General features: G+C 44.0%; 1 protein-coding gene across 1 annotated transcript; it reads right to left on the bottom strand.

Annotated features, from left to right (window-relative positions):
* Positions 1–3,334: 3,334 nt before the first annotated feature.
* On the bottom strand, positions 3,335–11,744 carry TUBB6 (tubulin beta 6 class V). The gene is made up of 4 exons (XM_061448819.1): positions 11,629–11,744; positions 10,873–10,981; positions 9,418–9,528; positions 3,335–4,982 (listed from the first exon to the last, which is right to left on the bottom strand). Exons 1-4 carry the CDS (start codon positions 11,683–11,685, stop codon positions 3,919–3,921), a joined length of 1,341 nt encoding a protein of 446 aa, XP_061304803.1. The 5' UTR covers positions 11,686–11,744; the 3' UTR covers positions 3,335–3,918.
* Between the last annotated feature and the right edge of the window lie 6,555 nt (positions 11,745–18,299).

Below are 18,299 nucleotides of genomic sequence, written 5' to 3'. Positions count from 1 at the left end.
TGGAAAGCAGTAGGAAGAAGGGTGTCTCTGAAAGGTGAGACACAAGCTCTTTGCTTGAGTTATTTGATGTAAATTTTTTATGGAAATTATTCTTTTAGGACTTAAAGAAGTGTTAGCTGACCACTTCTTGTTTGGAGTAGGCAATTTGTAGCCAGTGCAGGGGATTAAATGTGCTTATGTTGTAAAAGTCACAATTCTGCATTTCCTTATTCCTTACTTAAACAGAAAACCAAGCAAAAAGTCAAACACACACACACACACACACACACACACACACACACAACCACCCAAGAAACATAACTCTTGACCCCATCTTCCAAATACTAACCCAAACCCTAATGCAGTTCTTCACAGTGGCACTACTGGACTGTAAAAGAATTGTCTCCTCTGCAAGAAGTGCTTGTCTTTTACTCCCTGTTTGTCCCATCTACTTTTACATTCCACTCTTGTTCAGTTACAGCGTGCAATTAGAAATGTATGATAATGGCAGAATTTGACTGTTGAGATTTTGGAATTAAAGACATGGAAAACCTGTTTTCAAGATGACTTGGTAACCTCCACCTACTCCCGACTTCTCAGGTGCTTTAGCAGAAATCAGGAAAATCAAGTTTAGTCTGTACTGTGGCTGCCAATAAGCCCAGATTCATTTTTGTGGCAAACACTGAGCAGTGCTTCTTCAACTAGTAGGGGCTTGCACAGCACTGAGGGAGCCACCACATTCACTGCTCCTCCTGATGCTGGGAGAAGGAGGTCTAGACCTTCTTTCACAGCCTCATTCCCAGGAGGTGGCCACCTTTTCCTAAGCCCGATACAAATGTGAGACTTGGAACTGACATGCAGAAAAACTGAGTGCCTAAGGTGGCTTGGTTAAGGTAGCATGTGTGGGGACTGCCACATCTGCAAACTGCTGGTTTTGACTAGAGTGGCTTTGCAAAGGAGATTCATTTCTGTCTTGGTAACTTCTTCCCACGGCACTGCTCGCTTGCTCCCTGTTTTCATGTGGTTTCAGTTTTGTAGGTGTCCCTTTTTCTCCCCTCATCCTAATGCTGGTAGAAGTTCTTGTGTCTGGGCAATACCAGAGCTGCGCCTCTAGGCCTCCTTAGGTCTGGCTTGTCTCAGCAGCCTGCTTCTAGTTATTTCTGTGTGGCCAAGCGCAAAGCAGTAAAAAGGAGAGGACTGAAGGAGGGCTAGGCACAGACAGCAAAGTGCGAGAGACTAAGCTGAAAAACTAGGAGGGAAATACAAAACACGTAGGTGAGCAATGTGAAAAACTGGGTGGGACTCAGCAGGTAGCTTTCAAAATAGAAGTTTCATAGGAAAAAACAGGAAGTTATGTGAAAGGAAGTGCAGTGGAAGGAATTGTCCACCAAACCTGTTACTAAACAATTTTCAGTTTTATGTCAGGAAAGGGAGGTAATTAGAGTTGGTTGACAGAAGCAGAACAGGAAGCATTTGTGCTTCCTGTGACTTTCTTACACCTTACATACAGGCTCGTCCTCTGGCCATGTTCCTGCGTTCATTTTAGTTCCCCTAAGACAAGATGGAAGATCTGTCTCCTTTCATCTCTAAAGAGGGCATTAATTTGCTTTCCCCCCCTCCCCCCCACATTCTAGAAATTCACATCAAACAGTTGCAAGTAAACATGTGGAAGCAGGGCTAGGAGTCAAAGCAGAATCACAGGACGTTGTCGGGTCTGAATTCCATGGGCTCAGTCTATATGCTGGAGTTTGAGTATGAAAAGCAACAGAGAGCAGACTGGTTCACCAAATCAGTCAATTATTTAGGAGCTCCAATATTCCTGGCTTTTTTTAAGGTATTAACTTCTTTTCCAAAGCAATATCAGAATTTATGGCTGGGACCTAGCTACGAGTTGCGTATTACAACAAAACGCAGTTCCGCAAGAGAAGGTTGGTGCTACTTCATTCAGAAGAAACGGTGCTAGTGCTTTAATTGAAAAGCCTGTGCTGCAGCGGAATGCTGGCAAGCTCTCAGCCTGCAACACCCTCCTCCTTCTCCTTCTGGAAGCTAGTAGCCTGCCATTTACAAAGCACCAATTAAACTTCCAAGTTTAATGGCTTTATTCCCCATGGATTTTACTTTGTGTTGCACTATATGTTAGTTTCTCTTTAATGCATGTTGTTTTTTAACTTAATCTCGCACCATGCTACATAGCCACAACATCTCACAACATCTATGCAATGCTGTCATTAGGTGTAAATTCTTCAGGCATCACCAGCCACTGCCAAGACTGTGGCCCCTGTGCAGTCGCTGACTCCACCACCAGAAGCACATCAGGCAGGCCCTGCTTACCTCTGTCTCTGCACCTGTGCCAAAGCCAGTTTGGTTACTACTTTCCAATGACTATGTTTCAAACCATGAAGTAACTTTATATGAAAAAAGAGTGTTGCACTTGATTAAAACTAGTTTTCTTCCATTTCTGTGTAGAATTAAGCGGACAGCTTGAGCTTTTGTGATTAACACTTACCTGGTTCACATACTTTATAAAATACTGTGTCATTCCATGAATCCGAAACTACCAGAACACAGTATCATCTTATTAGGAGCAATGCATCTTTGGCAATCATGCTATGTTTGTAAAGTGCCTTTTTAAGTATTGACCAACCCTTTTGCTTAGAAAGTGCTTCTGAAGGTGACATGAAAGGGTGAAGAGTTCCTGAAACACTTACAGTTTGGATTTCCAGAAGTGTTCTCCTCTATTTGCTTGTTTTGTTGCCTAGAAACTGACCTAAATAAGAGACTCCATGTAGACAGTGTTCTCTGTATGGAGGCTCTGTAATGGCAAAAGGCTGTTTAATTGATATAAGCAGAAACATAAAGCATGCACTAAGAGTGAATGTCCCACAGTCACTTCCTCAAGGTGGCGAGTCAGCTTTGAAAGCGGCCTTTCTGTTTCAGCTTTAGTGTGAGCAGGTAAATTGTTGTTCATCTTTCATTTTTGTCAGCTGTGAATATTGAGGATAATTTTATTTGTACTTTAACCTTAATCTGAGTAACAAGACATCCATACCATCTATAGGCGAGGTGACCTTAAGCAGCGAGATACACATTCTGTGGAGTATCTGAATTTCAGCTGGGTGGAAAGAAGGCAAGAATAGCACTAGTAACTGGTAAAAGCCAGAAAGACATGGGACCAACAAGGCATTGAGGAACTGCTTCAAACCCCAAGGGTCCTTAAAGAATACATCACAAATGGATAGATTTCATATGTATAAACTGATTATTCAGCAGCAAGTGCTGAAGTCTCATAGCACAAATCCAGCCTCTAGCCTGCAGCTCACTGGATACTGATACAGCACTGACTGCCCACAACACATTTGCTGGAGAGGATACTAATCTTTTTTATTTTGTTTTTAGAGGACTGGAATCAAATATCACTTTTAACAGATACTGTACAGAATAGCTAAAGGCTTTTCCTTCCCTTTATTATGAATACATTTGGTTTCTGGCAGTTCTGTATTGTACATTCAGTACAGAATGAATACTCCAAACCCACAAGATTTCTTATTCATAATTGGATGAAAATAGTGCATCTTCACTTTATTGATTTTCATGTCTATTTTACATCTTCTCTTGTACAACTTCAGGGTGACAAACTTTCTTTGGAAAAAAAAGATCCCAAACTGGCAATCTCTGTGTTCAGACTCTTGGCAAAAGTCTTAACTGAATGCCTTATGTTTGTCTTTTGAATAGAAATGACCCGATTTCCAGAAATGCTGGCTGTCCTCAGTTCTCAGTGATCAAAACGGACTCTGAAGAGCACCCCTAATGTCTGAAACTCATGCTCTTTTCTTTTTAATTCTTTTTTTTTTTTTTCTTTTAAGCCTACAGATTTATAAATGTAATTATTAGAAACTCAGATTTGAGAATTTGGCCTGGAAAAGAGCGCACTTGATTTCTTTATTCATTGAGCTCTTCTTCATCATCTTCAAAAGCTTCCTCTCCATCATTTGCTGTTGCTTCTTGGTATTGCTGATACTCTGAAACCAGATCATTCATGTTGCTTTCTGCTTCTGTAAATTCCATTTCATCCATTCCTTCTCCTGTAAACCAGTGAAGGAAGGCTTTTCTCCTGAACATGGCTGAAAACTGCTCTGAGATCCTTTTGAAGAGCTCTTGAATAGCAGTACTGTTGCCAATGAAGGTGGAAGCCATTTTGAGGCCACGAGGAGGTATGTCACACACTGCCACCTTGACATTGTTTGGGATCCACTCCACAAAGTAACTGCTGTTCTTGTTCTGAATGGCCAACATCTGCTCATCAACCTCCTTCATGGACATGGGACCACGGAAGACTGTAGCTACTGTCAAGTATCGCCCGTGTCTTGGGTCACAGGCTGCCATCATATTTTTGGCATCAAACATCTGCTGGGTGAGCTCTGGAACAGTGAGTGCTCGATATTGCTGACTGCCTCGTGCTGTCAAAGGAGCGAAGCCTGGCATGAAAAAGTGAAGACGTGGGAAAGGGACCATATTTACTGCCAGCTTCCGAAGGTCAGCATTTAGTTGGCCTGGAAAACGCAGGGATGTAGTTACCCCACTCATGGTAGCAGAAACCAAGTGGTTTAAATCCCCATATGTTGGAGTGGTGAGCTTCAGGGTGCGGAAGCAAATGTCATACAAAGCTTCGTTGTCAATGCAGTAGGTTTCATCTGTATTTTCAACCAGTTGGTGGACAGAGAGTGTAGCATTGTAAGGCTCCACCACCGTATCGGAAACCTTTGGAGAGGGCATGACACTAAAGGTATTCATTATCCTGTCCGGATATTCCTCTCGTATCTTGCTGATGAGTAGGGTTCCCATGCCAGACCCTGTCCCTCCTCCCAGGGAATGAGTGAGCTGAAATCCTTGCAAACAATCGCAGTGTTCACACTCCTTTCTGACTACATCAAGTACAGAGTCAACCAACTCTGCCCCTTCTGTATAGTGTCCTTTAGCCCAGTTGTTTCCTGCACCAGTTTGTCCTAAAATAGCATACAATAGGGAAAGAAAATACACAATATTATTGGCAAGGTTTGGTATTTGCATACAGATGTGAATCCATTTAGTAACAAAAGCTGCTATAAATCAGGTAGATAACTATGCTTCTCAGGTTTGCCTACAAATATACTTGTAAGTATCAACATAAACCTTTCATATAGTCTCCTTTTGCCTCAAATCCCTGGTAGCTTTCATTTATGCCTTTGGGTGTTTGGGATTTTTAAATATTTTGGTATTTAACCTTTTATAAATACAGAAATGGCCTTGGCTCCTTGTTTTGAAAGCTTTCACACTCCCAACCCTCCTTATTCCATAAACACAAGACAACTGTTTAATCTTTCTAAGGACCATGACACATACAAAGCTAAATCACAGATACACATTTCTAAATGAAAGGTTCTTGGACTGCTCTCCTGAAACACGGGCACCGTTATCATTCAAAGATAAGGCTGGGCTTCAGAAGTCCTATTTAAATTGTAGTATCAAGAACTATACCTTTTTTAAGTCATGGTTACCTAGCCCGGATGAAAATACCAATTGACAGAAACTTCAAGAAGATAATAACTTCTAAGTTTTTGAAATTATGTGCCTTTTAGCTTTTACTGGTTTCCTACAACTTCACTGTTCTTCAGGATCTGCAAAGGAACTTGCAAAATTGGGTTACTGATGTTTCATGAGCCCCTTATATTCTCCCCAAGGCTTCCATTCTCCTTTTATGTGCCACTCAGTTTATTAAGATGCACAGTCTTGATCCTTTGCTATGTCACTGTTTTGTTAAGTAATAACAAAGTAACAATAACAAGGAGGATTACATGGGGGACCAGTTTTGCAATACTCCCATTCCTCACGGTGGCTACTACATACCTACACCATGCCACTGAACTCACCTAGTGGTACTCTTGTGAGTGCTACTCAAGAGTCACAGAATGGTTTGGGCTGGAAGGGACCTTAAAGATCTTCCAGTTCTAACCCCAACGAATACTTTCAGAATTATGTTAGAGATATCAACTTCTGCATTGCTCTCCAAGACCTTCCCTTTTCTTCCTATTTGCTACATCCCGTTTCAATTACCACTTCTGGGAACTGAATTTCCCACAGTTTGGCACTGTGCTGGTGCCAGACATATGAATCGGGGAAGCTGCTTGCTGCAATATTGTTTAAATACGATGCACTTTATTTTCACTGCATAAATGCTTGCTTTCCTCATGATGTATTGGCTTAGCTAATACATTGTTCTCACGTTGCTATATTTTTCTCTCTCCAAACCCAGGGAGCTTAGCACTTCCTGTCCAGCTGGGCAAAACACAAAGTAATATCCTCCCATAATTAAACACGCTCACTAACATCTGCAGTCTGCTTAAGCAGTTTTTCTACAACAGACAGGGCAGCTCATCAGGATGCACACTAACAAGCAGACATCAGTCCAAGGATCTTAACAGAGCTAAATTGTGAGTTTAGGACTTTATTTTATAGATTGCCTCTTTGGTAAACACCATGCCATCCTTTTTTGGTGGGCAGACAGAATGGAGAATAGGTACAAAAACCATATGCCCAGTAAACTGGTACTACTGATACTACTTCCAGATCCATTGGCTCTACAGCACTGTAAGACCACCACATCCCAGAACATCTACAATGAGGCCTGAAAGTTCCAGACTTCTTACCCATGGCAATACAGTATAGTCTGGAGGGTGCCATGCCTCTGACAATGCTGCCCCACACCCGGAAATCTTGATCATGACCCTGCGAAACCCTACTAGATGCCCTCCACTTACCAAGTAATCAGCAGACCTCTGAAAATCTTAGACAAATACGTAATATGATCAAATTCTACCAAGATTAAATCTCTAGGTGGAAAGTGAGCCTGTGTCCACAAAATCAGGAGTTGGCAGATCTTTTACCAGTCCTACAAGCTCTGTGTTCTATGCAGCTCATCTCTAGCATCCTGCCTCTGCCTTTTCTTACTGTGCATTTACTGAGATCTAAAGGACACTTACACAAAGCAATCCCACAGCTTATCTGCATTCTTGGTGCCTCCAGATCCTTCTACCACTATTTGTTTCTCCAACACATTGTAGGGTTATCACACATGTGCAGGTTGAGCTGCACATGAACGGAAGCCATTTGCTTAACAATTTATTTTTTAATTCCTAAAACAGCAACTATTTTCTGCAATCTTCTTTAACTTCTTTCCTCTCTTCACCACTTTAAAAAGACAAACATGGGAAGAGAGATCAGTAACTTGCACACTAACTCTTTGAAGCCTAGTGTGAACAGCCTTGGTACAGAACTCATGCGATGATTTAGAGAGGAAAGAACAGCTCCTTTGATTGGCTAACAGACATTTTGTTGTTGCCCCTGCCAGTTCATATAACTTAAATTGGGGTGGTATCTCTATAGTAAAGCTGGCAAGGGTGCACACAAGAGAACAACAAATGCAGTAATGTACAAATGAAAACCGGCTAACAACAGCAGATACACCAGAGTGCACAGCAGTTCCTGGTGGGCAGTTTTATGCTGTTAGGCAGCCAGAAGACCTGCTGCTCTCATACAGCAAGATCATTTCACCTGTGCTTATTCATCTTTTAGGTCACTACCTTGTCAGCACAGCATTAAAGCACAAGGATTATTTTGCATCCATCTCAATCTCCTGCTGGTCTGAGCTAAAACTCCTGTATCTGGAGTGTGTGATTGTGTACTCAATATAGCTGAATTACATCCCAGTTGATGGTCCATGGTTACTTGCTATGGAGACACACACATGCGGGTATGTACGAGCAGAGGTGGAAAACATCTCCATCAGAATGAGCCCTACCAGCCTATGGTACAGCAAGCATGGGACTGACAGCTTCTGCCACAAATGCCTCTGTGGGCCCATGCCAGATTTTTAAGAGAGAAAACAAAATGCTTTGTTGGCTTTTGACAGAGAAGATCATTACTTCAGCACTCAGCCATTCTACATTATTCAGCAGGTTGGGAGGACAGTGCCTGATGCTGGCAGGGGCCTCTGTCAGATACAAGTTGATCACATGCTGTTGGTTCATTGTTATCTTGGCAGGAAGAGGAGTACAGTGAACTGGACTATCGTTGAAGACATTCTGAACTGATTTTGCTCTAGTTTTACTGGTGGCATGCCAAACTGCAAAGCTCAAGTATTTCCATAGGTCAGATGAAGTAACTTTCAGCAGGCTTCTGTGGTCCATGCAGGAAAAAGGGAATGAAAGGAAAAACCTGAATATAGAAGCATACTTCATAAAGCTGCCTATGATTATGGCTTTTCTCCCCAAACTTACTTCTACTTGTAGTAACTGAAAGCTCCTTTGAAACAGACATTTAACTTTGCTGACATGGAATATACAGGAGAACAATAGGGATAGCATTAGAAGTTTTAAGTCAGATACTCTGTACGATTTCTATACACCCTACCTCAACAGCAACAACTCAGACTTAAGTTTGTTTTATACCACCCAAATAATGTTTATCTTTCCTCTGTCTGACCTTGGCATTGTTCCTTCCTTATGTATACATAATATACCAAACTAAGTTGCAACCTAAGCTTGCCTTGGCAGGAGGAAATGTGTTTTGTGGCTGGTGCAAACTTAGAAACCAAAAGAACATAAAAGTTCTCATGGTAGGTTTCATTCAGACTTCCTGTTTTAGCAAGTGGATCACTTAATTTTCACACACTTTCTCCTTTAGTACAAAGGGACCAATAATGCTTCTATACTTCATAAGGGTAAAATGAAAATTTTAATTAAAATGAAAAATAAATGAAATTTAATCATTGTAATGTGTACTTTTAAGCTTAGATGGAAAATACTACACAAGTGCAAAGTAAAATAGTAAAGGCCAGAAGAACTCTCTACAAAAAACACTGCAAAACCAGAAGTTCCCCACATACTCTCAGACTGTTCCTCATTATGCTGGAAAATAACCCAGTAACTGATCTTCTTTCATTGTTTACTGCAGGGACCTGCTGAAAAAGTTGAATTACACAGCCTATAAATAATTCAGTACTCAAGCATTTAATGTGAATTCAAATGAAGGGTAGTCTTGTTGGTTTGTGGTTGAGGGCTCCCTCCCTCCTCTTTCCATTTTCTGCATAATTTCCATGCAATTTGTTGTAAAAAAGTGGTCTCGGTATTTCTCCAGAGTTCATATATATGGAAAGCAAATGAAAACTGAATACTACAGGAAACTTTCAGTAGCTTGCTAACTGAAGGCATGAGTAACAGAATGCTTTTTCAGTTACTGGGATCTTTTAAATGGCCTACAGATAATTGCAATTGCATTGTTAAGATATTAGGATTTCTCAGTACTAACCATCACTTTGGAATAGGGAAATTAAATGCTTTTTGACCATTCAGTCCTGGGTGAACCATATAGTCCTGGATTTTTAAAAAAGTGATGTCCACATACCAAAGATGAAATTATCAGGCCGGAAAAGCTGACCAAAAGGACCAGATCGCACACTATCCATGGTACCCGGCTCCAAGTCCACCAACACTGCTCTTGGTACAAATTTCTGGGCTGCAATAAAAAGTAAGTACACCTTTAATGTTCTGAAATAAGCAACATGTTTATAGCTCTCAATATACAATCATACTGTCTCATATTATTAGTCTAGCATAGATGTACACATATAAATATTCCCCATACAGGAAATCATGGTGGCAAGAAAACCCAGCACCATAGGGACAAATTAATTCTGCTTGAAAAACAGACCTGATATCTTTGGGGTTCTACAGATAGCATATTATGTTTTGTGAGCATTTTTTAGCAACAGATAAGAGGGAGGGAAGTTTCTGATTATAAAAATATTTGACATACTCTTTATAAGAAAGTAGATAATATTCTCTGTTAATAATAGGGTGAGTGAAGGGTTTATGTTCAAACAATCCTAATGCATCTCACAAGCTTTTATGCTTGACAAATTCACCTCCACTGAAAACTACTTGGTGCAGGTGACAAACAGTAGTAGTTTGCACATCTACCACAAAGCACAAATAAAGCAGCTGTATCCAGTTGAAAGTGTTCAAGGAAACTTGGACAAATAATATGAATTAACCCAAGCTGGACAAGAGACGAAACATTCACACTAACAGACTAAAGGACAAGATGCACATTTTACAGTTAACACCCTTCAACACCAGACTAATTCAGAATTTGGAAGCCTTGGCATCTTATTAATGAATCACTGCGGAGCTCTCAATTAGCTGTGGCCCAACCCTCTCAGTCATGAAATCAGAGGCAGTGCTACAGATACAGGCTCATATAACAAACAGTTTAATTTGGGGTAACTGATAAGACACAGCTGATGGAGTAATCATACGTAAAAGGAGCAAACACCTAGCATAGTCTGAAGTAACAAACAAACCTCCACCTCCAGACCTTAAATACAGCCCCTTGTGACATTTCTCTCTGCCTTGTGACATAACACCCAGTTTTCAGTTCATAAGACAGTATCTTATATAAGAAAGTAATTTTTTCTGTGTATAACAAGGTGAGCTCCAGAGGGACTTTCTACAAGGGCATATAGGGATAAGACAAGGGGGAATGGCTTTAAATCAAAAGAGGGTAGATTTAGATTACATATTAGCAAGTAGTTCTTCACTGTGCGGGTGGTAAGGCACTGGAACAGGTTGCCCAGAGAAGTTGCGGCTGCCCCATCCCTGTAAGTGTTCAAGGCCAGGTTGGACGAGGCTTTGAGTAAGCTGGTTTAGTGGAAGGTGACGTGCCCTTGGCAAAGGAGGGGAGTGGAAACAGACCGTCTTTCAGGTCCCTTCCAAACCAAACCATTCCACGATTCTACGATTTCTGTGCCCCTTCCCACGAAGAACCCCATCCTGCACCCCTTCCCCATCCCACACTTACAAGATGATTCATTGTAGTAGACATTGATCCTTTCCAGCTGCAGCGCTGAGTCACCGACATAGCCTCCGGCTGGGTCAATGCCATGCTCATCGCTTATCACTTCCCAAAACTAAGGGAGGAGAAGAAGTGTGTTGGAAACTCCCCTGCCGAGCACTGGGGGCCCTGCCCATCGCCCCGGCGGAGGACGGCGGCCCCGTGGCGCAGCGCAGCGCGGCCTGGCCGCAGCTGCCGGATTCCTGACGTGCCCGCTACCCCTCCCCGCCGCGGACCGGACCGGACGGGACAGGGCGGCAGGCACCAGGATTTAAATGCAACGGACAGACGGCGGCCGCCCAACTCCTTGCTCCAACGGGCTGAGGGCCTCCAGTGCTCGGGGGCCGCTTTTTTCAGCTTCAGAGCTACAGCCCGGCCAGTTCAAACATAAACCCGAAATAAATAAATAAGAAGGTCCCGTCTAGTTTCGGCACTTCCCAAAGCCTTTTATGGTCACGGGTAGAGGCGCGATGCGCGGTGCTCCGCGTCCCGAGAGCGTCCGGCACCTCCCGGCAGCGCCTCAACGGGGGCACGGGATGGCAGCAACTGGCAGCGAAGGTCGGCTGGCGCTGCCCATCCCACCCCACCTCATCCCATCCCATCCCATCCCACGGATGTAGCGGCACAGCCCACAGAAGCGGCCGAGCGCGACTCGCAGAGCACTTTAGGGACTCCGCTAAACGGCTGCCGGGCAGCTGCAACCCCGTGTCCTCTCAGGCTCACCTTGGTCCCGATCTGGTTTCCGCACTGACCCGCCTGGATGTGCACGATCTCCCTCATGGCGATACTCCCCACCCAGCTCTGCGCGCTGCCGGCCAGCCGGGCGCCGCTTTATGGGCTCTGAGGCGGTGGGCGGGCGCGGGCGCGGGCGCCCACCCTTCCCTCTTCCCTCCTCCTCGTTCCCCACACCCCCCCGCAGCGGCTCGCCCAACGGCCGGCCCCCCGCGCGCGCTCCGCCAGCTGCCCCCCCCGCCGGGGACCGCCCTCGTCCCGTCCCTCAGTGGCTCGGCCCCGCCGCCGAGCTGAGGGGGCCGCGGAGCCCGCCTGGGGACGTGGGGCCTCTCACCGGCCCTGAGGGTCCCGCGGACCGGCCTGTGCTCTGCTTGCTCTGCTCCTCTGTCACCAAAACCCGCCTGGCGAGTGCGGGTGTGCCATCTCGGCCCGCCGAGGCGCCCTGCCCTTGCTGAATGTGGACACCGGCGTCTTCTCCCGTTATTCCTTGTCTTGCTGCCCCACTGTCGGCGGGGCAGGTCGCAGCCTTGGCTGAAGTGGCAGCACCCCAAGAAATGGGCGAGCCTTCTCAGTGCCTCGCCAACGGCCATCTTCTCTGCATGGCTGTTTTCTGATGTGGTCTTGCCGGCAAGATAACAAGCTGCTGCCTGAAAATTGCAACTGGGAAGGCAGATGTTTCTCCAACTTGTCTATGTGAAGCAGTGTTCCTGAACTCATGTCACTGCAACACACAGCATGCCCTGGAATGCATGTAGTCTGAATAGCTTGATTTGTAACGAAGATTTTCCTTCCCCTCCAGCAAGTCAACAAGCTCCCACAGCTGCTGACTCTCCTGATCCTGTTAGGCAGCTGTCGCAAGGTTTCCCAGGTAGAGGAAAGCTGCCTGTTTTAGAGCCAGGGTGACTCTTCTGAGGGATGCCATTGCCTACATAGCCTGTTCTGATACATAGCCCTGGTGGGAGGCATTCATCTGTCTATGCACATCTTTACTGCCTGACTGCATCTCTGCTGTTGTACAAGAGCAGCCCTGAGGCCAGTGTTACAGAACCTTGATCAAAAGTGACCCATCTGGGACCCTCCTGCAGAGTAATCTTGGGTGCTGTCTACATCTTGAACACAGTTAAGATAAGGAATTGATAAATAAACCCAAATCTGTACTTAGGCTGGGAGGCTACCTCGTGCCTGTCTTCACATTGCTGTGACATGACCGATGTTATAGATATTTTCCAGCAGGGCTAGCAGCTTCTTGCAAGTGACCTTCAAGTAGCTCCCACACACCATGCTAGGCTGAGTCAAATGTCTGACATCAGGGAAGCAGCTGGAGGATCACTGTGTTTGCCTTGCAAGCAGCCACCAGCCAGGACTGGATACTATGTGCCTTTTTCTCTGCTGAAGGACTTGAAATAAATGTCCTTCTTTGTGTGATTTGCATTTTTGGAAGAAATCCATGAACAAGCTATTTATTCAGTAGCCTGATTAGTGAGGTCATCTTGGGCTTTGCTTGTATCTATATGTCCTTGAATATGGCTTCCAGGCCTGGCTTTCCCCATGCTTTGCAAATTCTTCCTTTTAGAATCACAAAATCATAGAATAGTTCAGGTTTGAAAGGACCTTAAGATCATCTAGTTCTAAGCCCCCTGCCATGGGCAGGGACACCTCACACTAAGCCATGTCACCCTAGGCTCTGTCCAACCCAGCCTTGAACGCTGCCAAGGATGGAGCATTCACAACTTCCCTGGGCAACCCATTCCAGTGCCTCACCACCCTCACAGGAAAGAACTTCTTCTTTATATCCAATGTAAACTTCCCCTGTTTAAGTTTTAACCCATTACCCTTTGTCCTACCACTGCAGTCCCTAATGAAGAGACCTTCCCGAGCATCCTTATAGGCCCCCTTCAGATACTGGAAGGCTGCTATGAGGTCTCCACGCAACCTTCTCTTCTCCAGGCTCAACAGACCCAACTTTCTCAGCCTGTCTTCATACAGGAGGTGCTCCAGTCCTCGTGGCCCTCCTCTGGACTTGTTCGAACAGTTCCATGTCCTTTTTATGTTGAGGACACCAGAACTGCACACAATACTCCAAGTGAGGTCTCATGAGAGCAGAGTAGAGGGGCAGGATCACCTCCTTCGACCTGCTGGTCACACTGCTTTTGATGCAGCCCAGGATATGGTTGGCTTTCTGGGCTGCGAGTGCACACTTTTTACTATTTTATGGTTTCTACTTGGCATCAACTTGCCTGTTACGACCATTTTTTCTTTTAAATTCAGTTAGTTCCTAGGTTCAGCTAGTGGTGAGTGTGTGCTCCCAATAGGCACATGCACACGCACACACATATGCATACAAACACCCTCACACACACATATATTACACACATGGCTGGCAACACTGATTGCCAGAAGCAGAAAACACAGTGCTTATGCAAACACAAATGGCACTAATAACCTTATCCTCTTCTCCTTTCTGGCTGATCAGGACAGAAGTCCATTAATGGAAAATATGTATTCATATACATCCACAAAAATATGGATCCGTCAGTAGATGGCAAAGATGCCTTAGACATCCCATTCAGAGGCTGACTCTGGATGCCAGGTCTTCCCAGTTGCTGACACGTAGAAATGTCAACCACGAGGCCCACAGCTCTATTCCAGTTTTTGTTATTCAAACCTACAGAGACACACACACACACACACACACACGCACGCACACACTGGCTCACTCATCCATTATCTGATCTTAGGACACTCAGCCTATTCAGTAGCTGGCTTTGGATCCCAAGTTGTGTCACGCAGAGGTGCAAACAGGCAAACAACTGTCTGAGGTTGCTGGTCTAGACTGTAACCTTACTGGTAGTTGACCCCCAGACCCCACCACAGCCTCCTCAGTTGATGTCTTGAATGCTCTGGTCCCTCACAAGCCACCTCACAGATCCTCTGTGAGTCTTTTCACTGTCTTACCTGGACTTACGGCTACTCCCAAATTTGAGTCCCAGGCTTCTAACCCTACTCTCCTGCTAGCCTGGCTTGCTGTTTAGTACTGACCACATGCTGACATAGGGATCCACACAGTGTGCCTGCACTCTGGTCTCTCCAGTTGCTCCATCACAGACACGCAGACCCCTATGACTTGTGGCCCTCACCTCTAATTGCTGGCACTCAAACTGCCATACTCAAACTATAGACACTAGTGCCACGGCTGGCACTCAAACTATATACACATGGAATATAGACACCCCTCCTCCCACCCAGGAAAATAATTAAAATACAATTTAATAAGACAAGCCAGACTGAGCTGATCAGGTACAAAGCATAGCCAGATAGGCATGCTGAGCAGCAACCTGTTTACATCCAACCAGACCATTTTAGCCCCCGTATCCATACCAAAACACCTTTATTCCCAAGGAATTTTCCCCACCTTTGAGTCTTCCTCTAAACATCCCAGAAGTCTTCTTGCACAGTCTCAAAGTCCTTCTTCCTCTCCATCCCCTAAAGCATCCCATACATTTGCAAGCAGTAACCCCTCTCTATACAGTGACCCATGAAGCCTCTGCTATTGAATGGTGGTGACAGGTGTCACACCTGTCCCACGGTCTGATCCCTCTTTGGGTGGAGCCAGGTCAGGGGCTCCTTCTCCCTGGGTATGTTAGAGGGGTTCCCCCAGATGCCTGTTTTCCTTTGTGTTCATGGAGGTAAGCCTTGGATCACATAATCCAGGAGTAGATCAAACCTGTTTGATCATCTGAATCAAATTATATTTTGAGAATAAGTGTTAGAAGGAAAAAATGGACAGAGGAATGGAGGTGAGGAGGTAAAAGAAGCAATGAGAGTATATTGTAGTAGAGCCTTTGTGCCTCCTGAAAAGCTGTATAGGTTGCACTACCAGTGTGAGTCATGTTTGGAAGGTTTGTCTGCTGTTTGGGAGCAGCAGTTGGTCAAACACTGTTTAGAGGCCAGAACTTCAGCCAGTTTCCCACACATTCAAAATAACCCACTGAAGTACATGTAAGACTGCAGAAAGGTACGCATGATGCAGGTGAAAAACAGTTTACCCAACAAATTTGCATCTCACTTGTACACATAGCTACATAAGTATGTTGTAATATTCAGTCACATCTGAATCAGTCTTCAGCTTCTCCATGTTTTATTGCTAGTAATCTGAAAAGAAGCAACAGCCGTTTGTTGGTCATTGACTGTAAATGTACCTTCAAGTCCTTTTCATCCATGCTTGTGTTTATTTAGCAACTCAGCTGACTTGGGAGGTATAGGTGCCATTATAACCTGTGTCTACAAAAGCCTGCACAGTCACTTTGAGTCTTCACAGGCTTGGTCTGGGATTTTAAAGGCACTTAGGTGTTTCAAAATCTTACCATGTACTTGACTGCTGTAGATTACTCCTGGATGTATTTTAAAGCCCCACTAAACGCCTCTTGGAAATTTAAGGCACCTAAATGTATTTAAAGATTTCTCTCTAGGTGCTTCATCTGTCTGAGTCCATAAAATTCATTCTATAAACAGATTAACATAGGAACACACCGTAAGTTCTGCGCAATGAATTTTCACTTGTTGTTCCTTGCTGTGTAGTCTCTTTCTCAGATACCTATAACATAAATTGGCTTCTAACCTTCATAACTCACTGTATTTTTTTCTTCCCATTCATTTCAGAGGCTAATTTAATATTTAGAGTGTGCTTTTTTTCACCATGCACAAAATAGGAAAAAAGTTTTCTTAAGCTTTCACTTGCAGATTTACTCCCCCCCCCCCTCCTTTTTTTTTCTTTTTTTCCCCTTGCTTGTGCAATTTTAACTCCACTTCTTTTGTGTATGTCGGGGGAAAGACCAATATATTCAATGTGAAAAATCAGTAAGGTGTCACGATAGCTGCAAACTATCAGCCCAACTTTGCAAACTCATGCTCAGCCCAACTTTGCAAACTCATGCTCCAGACAGCCTCTTGAACAGTCAATTTACATGACATATTCTCAAAGTATCTCTTGCTCCCAGGTGCGGATGCAAAAGATTAAATAGTAAAAGAGGCTCATGCTTGCATTTTAGGGAGCGGCATAATCCTATACAATAGAGAAGATGTGGTTTAAGCAAGATCTGACTGCAGCAAATGAAATACTCATAGTGCTTCTGTTCAAGATCTAGCTCCCTTGGGAAAGCTGTATACATATATGGTCCATACAAACTGATGGGACCATGTGGGGTTGCAGAGCCTCCAGTGTTCTTGTCTTCAGCTTTTCTCACATACTCCTTGCTCTTGCAAAGGCTAAAATAGAAATGGATATCTACAAGATGATGAATTTCATGGGCAGGACAAAATGTGTAAGGTGCCCATGCTACAGAGTAAAAGGATTTTCCAGTTAGAGTAGCCCAAGAAATAGTCATCTACCACAAAGTCACATGGAAATTTGCTTTAATGCCCTGGAAAAGCCCCAGCAAAGTTCTTCTGCATTTAGCTAGTCATATGATATGATTGTTAAGCTGCTTCCTGCTTTTCAGGAAACACATTTGTGTTTATATCAGGATTGTTGCTAGGACTATACCTATTTACTGGAGTGTTTAAGGACTGGAGAGAAATTCACGTCATAGCAGAACAGTTAACATGATAGCTACTGTTTTCAGAATGATAAATATGCCCTATTTGATACATAAGAATATCAACAAGGATCTATCTAGTATTATAAATCTTGTTGGCACTGACATTAACTACCAAAGCAATAAATATAATCCACACAGTGGATTCACTCTGACAGCTTGTACTGGGCTAGTAAATGTTACTAACTCCACAGCCACCTTTAGGAGGAAGGTTCTGGGGTCAGTGTTGTTCCTTTCTGTCCTCTTTAGTCTGAAAGCTTTTCATGCAAGTTAAGGGGAAAAAATAAATAATCTTAAAATGGTTCAGCTTTGATTTTGTTTTGGTTTGGTTTTTTTTGCCTGGTTTCCTGAGGAAACAAAGCATGGGAAGTCATGCTCTGTGCAAGTGTGAGCCCATGTGTCTTCACCACCACCTCCTTTTCAATCTGCCAGCCTCTTGTGACAAAAACTGTTAGAGGCACATGAGTTGCAGAGATGTTGCAGCTGCAAAAGTCTAGAAACAGCTCAAGAACCTGACGGCATGGTCAAGCCTTCTAAAAGGGGAAGGGAGACAGCAACACACACACAAAAGCATAGTTTAACAAGGCTAATTCCAGTAAACACACTTATCTCAGGTGTTTTGCAGCTTATTATTTTGCCTAGAAAAGCCACTATGTTTCATATGGTTTTCAAATTCATATGAAACATAGTGCTCCCCCCTCCGCTGTTGCAATGTTCCAAGTTTGTTGCTGTGAAAGCTGTGGTGTCACTAATTGACACCTATGCTCAGACATAGTATTGAGGGCAGTTTGGTTTAATGCTGCTCACCTGACTGCTTTACAGCCATAGCTGTAAGAGGAAATAATGCTGATGTTTGTTTTTTAGCCCACAAGATGTGTTCTGAAGTTTGTAATGGTAAAGCAGAGGTCCCCACATCAGGTCAGAGGTAAATATATTTATGGGTGAAATGTCTGATTGAGAGATCATGAAGCGCCACCGTCTCATCAGAAAGAGTTTTTAGCTGCATTTTCACACACTTTTCTCGCTGTTTGACAAGATGAATGGAAAAACACTGTAACTCCAACCCTG

This window comes from Pezoporus flaviventris, unplaced genomic scaffold (genome assembly GCF_033815535.1).
Source record: "Pezoporus flaviventris isolate CSIRO_AGI_PZ_B2104156 unplaced genomic scaffold, CSIRO_AGI_Pfla_v1 ptg000007l, whole genome shotgun sequence".
In the NCBI taxonomy this organism is placed as follows: domain Eukaryota; kingdom Metazoa; phylum Chordata; class Aves; order Psittaciformes; family Psittacidae; genus Pezoporus; species Pezoporus flaviventris.
The sequence above is the reverse complement of the archived record's forward strand: the minus strand, read 5'-3'. Positions and strand labels throughout refer to the sequence as shown.